At 40.3% G+C, this 14,612-nt stretch overlaps 1 protein-coding gene across 6 annotated transcripts in view; it reads left to right on the top strand.

Moving 5' to 3' along the window:
• Positions 1-14,612, top strand: part of kidins220a (kinase D-interacting substrate 220a) — a 74,460-nt gene that overhangs the window by 50,983 nt on the left and 8,865 nt on the right. For 3 of the 6 annotated variants that reach the window (XM_072689651.1, XM_072689653.1, XM_072689652.1), the window contains exons 25-29: positions 1,542-1,741; positions 2,109-2,225; positions 7,036-7,065; positions 11,355-11,483; positions 13,644-13,742. In XM_072689651.1, the coding sequence (XP_072545752.1) occupies positions 1,542-1,741; positions 2,109-2,225; positions 7,036-7,065; positions 11,355-11,483; positions 13,644-13,742 (575 nt within the window). The remainder of the gene's footprint in view (positions 1-1,541; positions 1,742-2,108; positions 2,226-7,035; positions 7,066-11,354; positions 11,484-13,643; positions 13,743-14,612) is intronic. The other 3 variants (XM_072689654.1, XM_072689656.1, XM_072689657.1) reach the window with 3 other exon arrangements.

Genomic DNA, 14,612 nt, shown 5'->3' on the forward strand with positions numbered 1-14,612 from the left:
TGTGGTGAACAAATAAAAATCTCAGAATGCACAGCACTTTAAACCTGGCTGGACTACAACAGCAGAAGGCCTAGAACAGAAACTGAGGCTGCATTCAGCAGTTGAAGACTGAAGACTAGTCTGATCTGATGAAGCTCAAGTTCTGTTAAGACACACAGATAGTAGGGTCAGAATTTGGCACCAACAGCACCATGGACCACCATGTGTCAATAGTCCAGGCTGGTGGAGGTGGTGTAATGGAGTAGGGAATGTTTTTTTTATATATATATATTTAGCTGATATGACTAATATTATGTACTATGAGGTTGCTGTAAGATTATTTTACGATTATTTTACAGTACAGTGCATATTCTATTTACAGGCATTATTTTACTTGAATGTTTTTATGTTTTTACCTGAAATATGACAATTTGAGTAAAATTATCTGCAAATATGATACATTTGCACTCAATGAAATGACATGAAGCATGTAGAATGCATAGAAGTATCTTAAATAACATCATTCTTACAACAGAAATACTTTCAAACATACTTAAATCCTTTTGTCATTGCTGAATTTGTCAAGTTTGCCAAGTTGGATTCAGCTAAATACTTATTAAACTATTACTATCACCTTAGCTTTTGCCAGTTATGAACAGTTACTTTTGGTAACCCCTTATACTCTGTGACTTTTATTACACCCACAGGATTCACATCATTGTCACTCACTTTTACATCACTGCAGTAAATACAAATCATGCCTTGAGCTCCCCCCTAATGGACGGATAAAAATGTTCATTTGTTGACTGAAAGCTGAAAGAAACACCTAAAGTAAAGGAAGCATGTGGACTGTAGGCGGTAGAGTAATATTATAGGATTTTACACAAATATCACTCAAATATGGTCAAATATTGTGTACAATTTACCAAAGTTCCATAGATCAGTAGCAGCGTTCCAGCACCAGCATGGCAATGACAGAGACTCCATTCTCCCTGTTAAATGATTTTGAGGCTGCTTTTTAATGTAAAATTGCTCCATAAGGTTGCTTTAAAGCATACAAGATCAGGAAACTTTACCTTTTGTGACCCTCCATGTTGTGCCCACATGGTACATCGAGGGCTGAGGCCTGCGCTGTAAAGGATTCCTCCATTCAGCTCTGAGTGAACAACAAGGTCTCTATTATGCTCACCTCAGGATGTGAAACATCATTCAAAATTGCCTCCTTATTCGTGAGTCACTCAGGCTATTTCTTTCCACAGGCAGCAACGTATGATTGCTGCACGCTGAAAATAAGTGTTGTCAGACTTTTTGGCATGTCTTGCTGGTAATCTGCTGAATCTTTTGGGAGAAGTCTGTTTGGTCATCACTGTTTGTTGTTTTGAGAAGCAGCCCACAGAGTTTTTTTTTTTCTCCCTCCTTTCTCACATAAGACTTACTAAAAATGCTGTGCTTCGTTTGGCTGAAGTTAACTGTGAGTGGGAGGATGTGAATGCGCTTTAAGTGCAACCCGAGATTATAATCTTATAACAGTAATGACATTGCTCCCGCTCTCTCTCCCTCAGACGTGCGTGATGCCCGTGAGCAGATGCACATCGGAGGAGTGAGCTATCCCACGCTGCCCCTGCAGGAGGCTCCAGTACGGACGCACTCAGTGTTTGGTCAGGCGCCTGCAGCCTGCCCCCCCACCGCCTCCTTTCCGGCACAGCCACACAGCAGCTACTTCAGCGGTCTTACTGGCCCTCAGCATCCCTTCTACAACCGGGTGAGGCACCCTCACACGCACCACCAGAGGCCTTGGCACGGTAAACGTGATCGGCTCACTGGATCATGTTTGCCAGTTCACTACAACAGCATCCTGCCATCACTGTCACAACAAAACCCAGTATCTCCACATTTTTCAGGTTCCTTTTCCAATGAAGTTGCTGTTTCAAAGATGCAGGGTTTGCTTGTGATAGTAATGATGGGCATTTTCTTGTGACTACTTCAGTTTTTCTTTATTTAGTTTTTCTTTGTTTCCAAAGCTTGTGGATTTTTATTCAGTTAGCCTGTCTAGTGTGTAGCCCATTCTCATCCAGTCCTCATTCATTCATGGCATGAACATTCTCCCTCTCTTTCCTCCACCTCCATAGCCTTATTTCCCTCAACATGTTTATCATGTGCCCCGACATTACCCTGGCAACCCCCTCCATGCCCCCTCCCGCCCACCCTCCAAACTGGCCTTCCATAAGGACCTCAGCTCTGGACTAGTAAGTACACACACAACTTCAGCGCTGTATTAGCATGAACAACACCAAAGTGCTTCAAACAGTGTGCCACTGGAGTTCTGTAATGTAAACGACGTGTTTTGCGCTCTCAGTCCTGGGGACGTCATTCTGCCACAGCTGATTCAACTCATTGGCTAACATCCAAGATCTTGTTGTATTCAGTGCAGGGGATTTGACCCCCGTGCTACTACATGAGATCAAGAACAAAGCAAAAAACATGTGCAGCGCATGGGATCCCCAGGAGAATGATTCACAACCGCTTAACCATTGGCGCATGTGGACGACTATAGGATAGTTACAAGCTCCTGTCCTGCTTGCTAGTAGTTGTGGTAAGCAGTGTTTTATCTGCCATCCAAAAATTATAGCTGGCTGTTCAACCATCCCACCTTGTGAAATGTTGAGGTAGCCCCAAAAACGTCACATTGAACACGCTAAAACATCATCTGAGGGTTTAAAGAGTTTCTCATGAACACTTCCAGGTTGTTGTCAGTTAGCTAAAGAAGCAGCTGAACACTGCATGGTGGTAGCAGCAGCATTTCGCAAGAGTTGTGGGAATAAACAAGACAGATAAACAAGAAGGAGCTCCGACAGCTGTACACTAAATTACACAGGAGTTGACCACAAGCACAAAGTGTAGCTTGCTTGCTAAGCTTTGCTTTGTCTAAGTGATCCAAATACAGTGGGGTTCAAAAGTCTGAGACCTCTATTTTCTATTTTTGTGGTCTCAGACTCTACATCTAGCAGAAACTGATGCAGCATTAGCATCATTCAATTAACATAGAACTTACAATATTAATACTAGGCATTAAGTTACAATTAATGACATTAATTAAGCAACATTAATGCTAAGCATTCAGTAAAGATACGTAAATAACATGTATGGTTAGCTAATTGATTGCAAATGTGCAGTCCTTGTCTAGGCAGGCTGGCTCTGGCAGAAGAAGCGGAAGAGTGAGGCTTCATATCCGTCACACTGTGTGGCCTCGCATCACTCTCTCCCTACACCATCATGCCATAAACTTGCTGCTTAACAAGTTATTCTGTGACAGATTTTATGGAGGTAGAGAGGTGGCATTAAGCAGAGAAGCTAGTGCGTTTTTCAAGCCCATCTACACCCACATAAGTCATTAAGTGTGTTCGCTGCCTTTATAGTATGTGTGTATGCTAGTAAGTGTGCATGTGCCTGTGTGCTAACTCTGTTCTTCTAGGCTTTTCTCACCTCTTTTTTCCCCCCTGTAGTCCCACTTCACCCATATTTTGCCCATCTCTTCATCAGGGTGTTATCAGAGAAGATGCCTTTGAGAGAACCCCCTCCCCTTCTGTGGTATCCCATGAGTGTGACTCTGTGTGTGTGTATGTGTGTGTTTGTGTGTCTCTCACTTTTTTATGTGAGAGGGAATAGACCTCTGAGGTTGTGAGTCATTTTTGTAGTTGATGACATGTCCAAATAAGAACCGAGAGTCTCGGCCGCTTTTGTTTATGGGAAAAATGAATAGTGTATTTTGAGAAAAGCTTCCATCACATCCTGGGTTACACAAAATTGTTCCCAAACCATTTGCTCTATGTGTGATTTCTGCATGGAAGTTCTTCTGAAATACAGTCTAATGATTTTCCTTCAGTTTTCACACAGGAGTTTATCTACATGTAGGACATGCAGTCATATGCAGCGAATCTGGTGACCCTCGGTCAAGTTACAGTTTTGCCATAAGTACAAATGCTCTACACAGAACACACATCTCAATATTGTAAGATATGACTGCTGTTTATTTGATAAATTGAACATATTGTGTAAAAATGTGGCATGTAAAAAGGTTCTGCCACATTTTTATGTAAATTCACCAAGTAAACAGAAGGTTGGTTAAATATTTGCAGAAAGATTACATATTTATAAGTTTATTTCCTTCAGAGGATTTCAAAACTTATTTTATTTACTTGAACAAAACATGTTACTTGAACAGAACATAGCAGTAAAAATGTTGAAATTCAAAATATTCAGTGAAATTGTTGGTTAAAGGAATTGTTTGGTTAAAAAAAACAACTGTAGAACGTAATTTATCACTTACCCCAAATGCAATCAGCCAGCCAAGACATGTTTAATATCTGTGCTTAGTTAATTTAGAACAGGAGATAATAGGCTACCTTTGCTAACAAATACTGATATTGGACTGTCACCAAAAAGCTATGTAAACAAGTTTTTAAAAAAAGACTTAGTAAAATGACATGACTAGACCTTATTTTAATTTTAAGCTAAATTTGGAATTGGAATGATACCATGTATTGAGATAAAAGTGGTTCTGGCTACCCAAAATGCTGCCTCTCCATTCAGCTCTGTGGACATTCTAGTTTTAAAGTAAGTCATACTGTGTTCTATACCGCATCGATTCCTTCTGAGCCAAACAAAGGAAGATCTCTGTGATCTCATTCGTTTTGAGCAGGTTTAAAGACAATTCTGGGCATGTGTTTACGAAGATGAGATTGGTGACAATCTCTGTCCAGTGTATTTTAGCAATGTTAGCCTAGCATCTCCTGTTACATTTATGGCATTTAGCTGACGCTCTCATCCAGAGCGACTTACAAGGTAACTCGTATTACAGAGGCGGGTCAGTGTAGTGTTAGGAGTCTTGCCCAAGGACTCTTATTGGTGTAGCGCAGCATAGTCACCCAGCCTGGGAATCGAACCCCAGTCTCCCACATGGTGTGGTAGCTCAGTGGCAGGTAGTGGTGTTATCTGTTGCGCCACACCAACCACTTGTAACCTAAAGCAGCAAACATAAAATAATAAATATGTCTTGGCCTGATTGACTGTATCTGGGGTAAGTGATGCATCATGTCAGTTAGTTACTTTAATCATAGAGCAAAAGCAGCATTCATTTTTCCCATAGAGAAAAACAGCTCATCCAAATGCTAATGACTACAAAATGACAGTGTGTCCCTAACGGGCTATAGCATCCATGTGCCGATGCACCATGACTGCTGCTCACTCACACACACTTTCCGATAAAATGACGCCGCTGCTAGCATGTGACGTTGAGTTTCTTCGAGAGGCCATTGAGATGCCCCCCCCCCCTCCCATGTTGCTCAATCTCTTCTGTATGGTTCAGCTTGAGTGCTGTGTTCCAGTCAGCCTGTAGGTTGATTAGCCTGGTAATCTGACTGAAAGTGTACTAACTCCTCTGCTTGAAAGTAGCATCATAGAAGTATCGAGCAAGAAGTATACAAAGTCAAATAAAAGGGAAAATAACAACCTACCAGTTTCTTTTATAACAAGGATCAGCCATAACATTAACACCACTGGTAGGTGAAGTAAAAAAACATTGATTATCTTCATCTACAGTGGCATCTGCCACATGGTGGGATATGTTAGGTATCAAGTGAACAGTCAGTTCTTGAAGATGATGTTTTAAAAGCTAGAAAACAGGCAGGCAAAGGTGTTCCTGGTATGCAGTGGCCAGTACTTACCAAAAGTGCTCCAATAAAGGACAACCGGTGAACTGGCGACAGAGTTATGGGCACTGATGTGATCCATGGAGGCCTCACTTCACGACTTACAGGACTTAAAGGATCCGCTGTCTTGTTAAGTCTTATTAGCTCATGCCAGACACCACAGAACAATTTTAGAGATGTGTTTGTTTTCTCCAAACATATCTGTTTTAACCCCCTTCAGTGCTAAACCATAGAAACAAATGTCTTTGCTGATAGCCGGGGGAATAAGGAGAAAGTAGTGTAAATAGGATTTGAGTAGAAGCATCTCTGAGATGTGCTTTAATCTCCATCGGGAAAGAGTCCCCCTCCCCCCTCCCCAGCCCTGGCTGCAATTACACCCTAAACACCCTGCTCTCCCCTTGCCTTCACACCTTGGGTGAGGTGCTTCTAAAGTGCTACTTTTGCTTCACATGGAAAGGAAAGAGCAGACGCCTGCATGCCGTGCGCTCTCTCTCTCTCTCTCTCTCTCTCTCTCTCTCTCTCTCTCTCTACCTCGCTCCCTCTCTGTGTCTCTTATATGTTCTGTGCTCTTGGCTTGGACTGCTCAATGTAGAACAGTCACAGACTGTTTCAACTGATTTACTGAATCACTGTAATGAAGATACAGAATTGCAGGTGGGATGTTGTGAAAGAGCTCAGGAGTGAAACATGTGGTGATGTGTACAGTATGTGGTCAGGGATGGAACTTAAGAACGTTAGATATCGTCCAGTCGTCAAAATCTAATCTGATCAAATCACAGCTTTGAAATATTGCATAGTCCTTCGAGTTTGCTTGTTATTCGTCATGGAAATGTACAAGTTGAACCTACAACCATTTGACATGGTAAGACTCGTCTGTGGAAATAGGATGCAATATACATTCAGATCTAACTTATATTTTTCTTATGCTCTATAAAAGGACTTATATATATATGAAGGTTATTTGATTTGTCTACATGTCTGCTGTGAATGTCTGACTGGATCTGATTGATTCATTCATTCTGTGGCAATATAAATGATGTTGGTGAAAAACATGGAGCTCAGTTAGATCTTTAAAACCCCGTCATATCATTAAGTTCACCAGCCTCAGATTTCAGTCATTCCTAAAACACCTTCAATAAATGGGTTTAGTCAGCTCCTTCTTTTTTTTAAGCACTTTGAGAATTCACTCGCAGGATGTGCTTAATTTCCATCCCTGTGTTTATCTTCTGTCTAAAAACAGTGGGAGTCCACTTGTGTCCTTGATTCCATAATGATTGAAGCATGTTGCCTAATTATCTGTCCTGTCCTACTCTAACCCCTCTCCTCTCCTCTCATTACTCCCAAACAGACAAAGCCTCAGCCCCCCAGAGTGAAGCAGGTACAGCCAAAGGCTCCTAAACCTTTGACTTCTCCTCATTTTCCCGTAAACTGTCACTTTTTCTTAAGGCATGCTTCTGCAGTGTAGAAGGCCGTTTCTAAGATTGTAGATCCAATATCTTATGTTAGATGGCAGTGTTTCTAAATTGTGGTCCTAGGAGGCATCATTCACTGGACATCTTTCAGTTTCTTACTGCTCATGAAGAGCTTGACACCTGTTGAGCTGATTGAGGTGATGAATGCAAACTATGGAACAGGGTACTTTCCAAACCAGTAGTGTAAAATATTGGGTTCATGATATCAGAATGGCCTTTTGGAATTTTAGGGATGCACTGATATAGACTGGATTGTTGGGCAATAGGCATTATTCTGTGTGTCTATTTCTGTCAACTAATGCTAATACTAAAACATTTAGAAATATGTAGACTAAATTGGGACTAAATCTGCATGGATTCACATTACAGAGAAATTTTAACTAACTTTCATTTTTAGATGGTTACAAATACAATTAAAATGAATAGTAGCCCGATGGTGCCTAAACACTCGGCCATCAGAATGCTTCATACGTCATCAAATATCAGTTTATCTGATAAGATCCCAATATCACTGTACATCTCGAATTTTAATATGAATACATGTAGTATGTAAATATTTGGGTGTGCATTGTTTTTGTCAGTTCTTTCGTGTATTGCCTAGAAACAGGCCGCATTTCGTAGTTGCTGCTGGACGCAAAGCTTTCACTTCTCACACCATTGACCTTTACCATAAATCTTATTCCTCATTCAGTCTTGCCAGGCAGAGTTCTAGTTATTGGAAGGGATTTCCCCAGACTACAGACTTTCATTATCTGTTCCCAGAACAATGCTAGTGGCCTTGTGTTGACACATTTTCACTGTTATTCTAAATGCGCATGATGGCTTGTTTCTGCCCTAAAATGACTCTGATTTCCCAGCTGCCATGATCGTTATTGAGGAGTGAAGAGAGAGATTAAAATTCTAGGCCTCTTAGGTGAACAGACTGGCTCGATGTAATTCAGCTGACACCAAAAAAACAAAGACATTTTATTGGCTGTCCCTGTTCATATATCAGAGATTCTTGCCACTGCAATATGTAATGCAGCGTAATGGTGAAAAATGCTATATTCATTATTCATTATATTGAAGTCCAGCATTGCGGGAATATTAGACATGTAATGGTAAAGTTTTTCCAGAATGATCTTTAATGTTTCTTTTTTTCTTTTTTAAACATGCTTACTATGGACCAAAACACTTCAGCGTGCTCTTGGTGAACACAGCTAACGTTAAAAGCTGGTGTTTTGTGAATCATCATTTGTGGAATGTCTTGCTTTATTAGCAACGATCCATTTAACGCTCTTGGCATCACTCATCCCTTTGGCTACGCAAGACAGCGAATGTGTAAGAAGATGCAGCCAGCTTGATCCAGTTGATGATGCTGGCACTGGTTTTCACTGTACAAAGGGCTTTATGAAGAATCTATACTTAATGGACTGAAATAGAAGTGAAATTTGGCATCGTGCTAAGAGAAATTCTTTCAACATTCTGTGTAGCTATAATTTGTTCAGGCCTCAGTAGTGGAGCTAGCAGTAAAGTTGAGAAGTTCTTCGAGTCTTCAAAAGCCTGAAGTTTGGTTGGCGCTTACGGATTTTACTTGTCTAAGAGGCACAGCTGTGTAGGGAGTGACAGTCAGCAGCATTTGGATTGGAATAAGACTCTCTGTAGGTCTCAAAGTGGACTCTGGTGGAGTTAAACACCCCATAGAAATGAGGTTACAACAGCTTTAGGGCCCTAAAACTCTAGATCTAGTATCTGACTTGTGTCTTGCAGAAGCTGCGTTCTTTTTTCCCCCTAAATGTGACTAGCCTCTGGTCAGCAAGTTGACCCGCATCACTGAATATATGGTGATGCCGTCCCGATGCTGCAAAAAGGACAGAAACATCTGGAAAACCTCTTAATACATCAATACATTATTGCTGTAGTTTCGTCCCTGAGGCTTGACATTTGTAGCCTAAACTGAAGGCCTAGGTCTAATACTTATGGTAAGCTGCTTCTAGAGTGATAGTTATAGAGTTATTATAGAGTTATTTTTATGCAGATCTGATGATGAAAAGAAATATAAGAGAACACGTGTGAACTTGGGAATTTGAGTTTAGCTCCAGTTTAAAACCATCTTCAGTGGCGCTGGAGAAAGAGCATGATGGTTTTGGATGATCTGAGTCCAGTGCAGTTTGGTGATGACTAAGTGATGCCACAACAAACCCTTACCTATACATCAGTCTGTTCATAAGTGATGAGTTTAAAGAGAGGATCTCTCTGACTTGAGTCAAATTGAAAAGTTGAGTCAGTTGAGTCAGCATGTCCCAGTTTTCATGAAATGTGTTCGGTCCTGAACTCTTCTAGGGCTTCACTAGTGCTCTCTTTACTCACGTTATCAGTTAGTAGTAAACATTATTCAGCCCCAATTGTAATAAAAATAAAGAGCATTTGCTGCAATGGACAGTTTAAGTTAGACATCCACACCCAGCTAGAACTTCATCAGTAGTCAGTTTCTGACCACACAGCTGCTCTTGGTTGGGTGTTTGCATGACGCACTTATGCCAGCGCCACACACACACACACTACCATGCCACTGCATGTAAGTTTGCATCAGTGCTGTGCTGAGAATGGTCCATCACCAACCGACCAGTGATGAAAGGGGCCAATGGGGGCTAATAACTTTTGCATTGCATCAGATGAGCTGCAGTCCTTTATAGTAACTTTTCTTTAAAAAATCTATAAAATAATGAATAAGAAAATATATCTAGGTTATTTGATTTGTCTACATGTCTGCTGTGAGTGTCTGACTGGATCTGATTCATTTATTCTGTGGCAGATGCCACTGTGATGGGATGTTCTAATAGTGGCAGAATGGCCGATTAAGACCTAAAATTCTGCTTAATAACCAGACTAAAGCAAGACTTCTGTGACTTACACTTCCTAGAATAAATTCCTATATAATATAATTATATAAAATAAATGAATAATGAATAAGTAAATATATATGTACTATATATATCACTGCTGTCCAATGAAAGCCATCTCCATTTTTGTCCGTTTTTAGTTTTCTCCATGGTTTCAACCCTGTAGCTGCTCTGTATACTGTGTAAATAATTCTGGAAGAATAGACCAATAGAGAATAGACCAATAGAAATGCTCCAAAAAACTCTTATTTTACATTGACTTCCATTCAATGTTAAGAACGTTTTTGCCCCATTTAGAGATAAATGGTTTTCAACTTTTAAAACACTGGTTGTTAAAGCTCTTAATGCTTTAAAGCTTTTAAGGATCATCAAGTGCTGCGTTATCAAGTTTCAATTGCGAAATTAGAGGTGAAGCAGCTTTTTGTTTACCTATAGACACCCACTATTACAGACTATAAAAGGCGGGTTAATGCATTTTTATTTTGTTTCCATTTTTCTAGCTGTTTTGTTTTACGTGAACATGTGTTTTATATTGTTTGGTTTTATATACTTGTTTTTTTAATTCCACATTTTAATTGCTTTTATTTGTATTCCTTTATTTTTCATTGTTAGACCTACTTTTGTATCTTTTTCTATCTATCTTTGCTTTTTTAACATTATTTTTGCCATTTCTATTTCTATTCCTACTGCATGCTTTGTTAGACTAACATTTTCTTGTGAAACACTTTGAGCTGTGTTTTGTGAATGAAAGGTGATATATAAATAAATGACCATTATAAGTGCCTTATTACTATTAGCACCTTTAGTACTTACATTACTGTTATTAGTAAAATGACATGCGATTAAAAGTACAAGCTACATGTTAATAATTGAGTGTAGTAATGAGCTGCAGTATCTGCAGCCTTTCACATCTAACCCCGCAAACCCCTCCGTTCCACTAACAAGCCTTTAAAGAAGAGACATTAATTAGTGAGCTCAGGTGGAGCGCTGCATAGTTGGAAGAAACACCTGTAAACACTGTGTCTCTTGATGGCCCCAGTTTAGGACCATAAATAGCCTAGCATTTGTATTCCTCACTTGCTCTCTCAGTGGTTGTCACTTTATATTCACATTTCAGTAGCCATGCTCACTGCTCTGGCCTGATGAAATCCTGCTGTGGTAGGATTGGGCCCTGCTGCTCTGCATTCTTCACCACTGGCACACTGCTTTTTCATCCCATGGCATTGGCTGCCACACATTCTCTGAGATTGTAATGGATGGATGTTGATTTCAGGGATGAATGAGTAACTGTGTGTGTGTGTGTGTGTGTGTAGGGCTCTGGTTGTGCTGTACCTCCCGGCCCCCTCAGCTCTCTCAGTATTGACGGTGTGTGTGAGAGACTCAGACAGATCGACGGCCTGGATGACAGCATGCTGGAGCAGTACACCACCACTGTCAAAAAGGTATCCCTTCACACACAGTCCAAAAACGTCTGAATTTCTTATTTGCTTGACTTCTGCATTGAAGACTTCTCAGGTTGGCTGTGTGTCCTAAAGCACAAAATAATAGGGTGTTATTTGAGCAGAAAATCTCCAAACATCCCAAGCATTATCACTATAATTTCTGAATATAAAATATGATTCATTTTGTGTGTGATTATTAAAGAAGACTGAAGTTGGACCTTTAGACAGAGGGCAAAACGTATTCCATATCGCTGCTGTCTAACGAAAATCATGTATCTCCATGTTTGTCGGTTTTTAGTTTTCTTCATAGTTTGAACCCTGCAGCTGCTCTGTACATTGTAAACTGTACACTGTGTGAATAATTCTGGACCAATAGAAAGGCTCTAAATTATGTTTTTGCTCTCTCCTGTAACATCCACCACAATTTTGCAGGTATTTCTCATTAGATGTTTCTTCAGATGTTTTTTTATTGGACAGCGGCGATATGGTCCTCAAATCGTGATGCAGCAAATAATTCAAACTTTTTGTTTCCAGTCTTATGTGAAAAAATTTGCTATGTGTGGGGAAATAATGGGGTTAAAGTTTTAAGCCAGCTGTATTAAAGTGACAGGTTATTCACCAAAATACAAAAAGTAAAAGAGCTAAAAAAATAAAATAAAAATAAAAAAAGGATACGACTTTAGTTTGGCAAGAACGTTTGCTGTAATGCATTTTCCTACGACTCGTTGTCAGACAGGCTTGATCTGTCACATAACAAGGTTTTCAATACAGAAACATGCTGTTATAATAGCTAATCTATCTGAATATTGAACATGTCACAGATAACATTACTTTAAAATGTGACATAATTTTAGGAAACACTTTATTTGGATTATCCATTGTAGATGCCTCATAGTTGCTTAACTAATATTCAGATAAATGTTTAATAATTGCAACTGAATTCTAAGTTGATTGTCTATTAAATTGAACTGTACATGTAATCCAAACTTACTTTAACCTTACCTTTGAATCAACCCCAAATCCCAACCTTAACCCTTACCTAAACATTAACTCTAACCGTATTAAGTTGAATATTAGTTAAATTTTAGCTGAGCATATATGAGGCATCTAATATGGACTGTCTAAATATTTGTCCTTTATTTGAAACACTGCATTCACTGCATGTAGTACTTGCGTTGTGTCCCTTAGACTGAAGGTTTTTTTTTATAATGGAAGGTTCATGACAGGTTCAGCATTATTGTAACGCCTGATGCTAATAATTGTGCTAAACTTAAATGATCTACTGAAGCTACTGAGCTCAGTCAATTTGTCAAAGTGACGTTTATGTAGCACTTTTTAAAATGTTTAGTTCATTTTATTGCATTTTGTATGGATACATGTGTGAAAATCAAATGACCTGAGAACTTTACATACCACGTACCCCTGCCCAGTACATATTAGCAGTGCCCCTGCTCTAACACTTAAAAGAGGTTATTATTAGCTAATTAGCTAATTAGCAGTGTAAAGTGTGTTAGAGAAGGTAAACAATTGCAGGTTGCATAGGTTGTCAGCAGATCTGGCCCCTACCTTTCGATAACGTACCACATAACCTTTTACTTGCCTCCATTGAAAATGAATGGTTTCTATTGATAACGCATGCCAGTGGACACATACCCTAAGAGGTCATGGATTCTAATGGCCATAAATTCCCTGCATTGTTTACTGAGAGAATAGAGCATTGATATTTCTGCTCCTGGGCAAAGGATAGAAATCAGCATCACAACATGCCCAGCTTATTCAGTAAAAACCAGCCTTATCCACTCTATGTGGTAAACACAGGTTTTACCTTAAGGGCCTGTTTTCCACTGAGCGCCGTCTGAGGGGTGGCATTGACATAACTAATGCCTTCAGACCTTCAGACCTTCATCGTCCAAGCTAGCAGCTGTGCAGCAGCAACCCTAACACTCAAAGATGTCCATTGTAGTAGTGGAGCAAGCACCCTATCATCCAGACTGCACCAACATGCACCAAAGTACAAGCCCGCCACTTGTTTTTCCAAAGATCCCCGGGCTCCAATAAATAACAAAACTGCTCAAGGGAGTTTCAGGCGTCTGACAGGCACAAGTGCTGGTGGTTCTCATAGTCAGTCTAAGGTCAGCTTGTAAATGTCTGCACATCCAGGCAAACATCAACGGCCGGGTCCTGTGCCAGTGTAACCTGGATGAGCTCAGGAAGGAGATGAACATGAACTTTGGAGACTGGCATCTCTTCAAGGCGATGGTAAGATTTGTTATTCTCCTCCTCCAAGAATTGTATGTTTACCCCAACCCAATTTCACTACATCTCCTGGCCTGTATTTCACCCTGGTTTGTAATTTTGAGAGGTTTGTATGCATTGTGGCATCATTTAATGCATCTTCACTTTAACCACCCTCCTCATACACACACACACACACCCTACAGCCTGATACGGGAGGGTTTTTCACAATCCCCCTTTCGAGAAGGAGGGCGACGCGCAGTTGAAATCAGGAACACATGTAGCTTGTGTTGATCAGATTTCCATTTGTGCTTCCACAAACGAATGTTGTGTTGCCAGCAAGCACGCAGCCATCTGGTCCAAGATGGCGGCCTTCTGAATGAAGGAAGGTTATTGTCAGTGGGAGCTCGGTATCCACTCGAAGATCTGAATAGCTTGACTTTTATGAGAAAGTAGCATTCTTCACACAGAAATCATGTCAGTGAGAAAGCGGGAGGGCGCAGGACAGGGACTGTGGGATTCTTGCACATTTTTCTTTAAATTCCCATATATCCACTGCCCAGTAAGTGGCATCACATGCATGTGTTCTTGTAAAGATGCTAAGCACAGACAGGCGGACTGATAATGGGCTAACGAAAAAATGGGCAGAGGGCTAATAATGAAACCTGTAATAAAGCCTCCCTTCATCATTCTGTGACTATATATTAAAGCAGTGGTCCCCAGACCTGCTCCTGCTGCCTGTCTCATGAAGCATGGATAATTGTAGCCCTGTTCAGATTTGATTAGTATATCAGAGAGACGTCTGTAATGAACATTGTACACAAAGTCTCTGAACGACAATAAAATCACAACTGGAGGAGTTGTTAATACCAAAGTTAGTACTTGAATGTTGGC

Source organism: Salminus brasiliensis, chromosome 10 (assembly GCF_030463535.1).
Source record: "Salminus brasiliensis chromosome 10, fSalBra1.hap2, whole genome shotgun sequence".
NCBI classification, from domain to species: domain Eukaryota; kingdom Metazoa; phylum Chordata; class Actinopteri; order Characiformes; family Bryconidae; genus Salminus; species Salminus brasiliensis.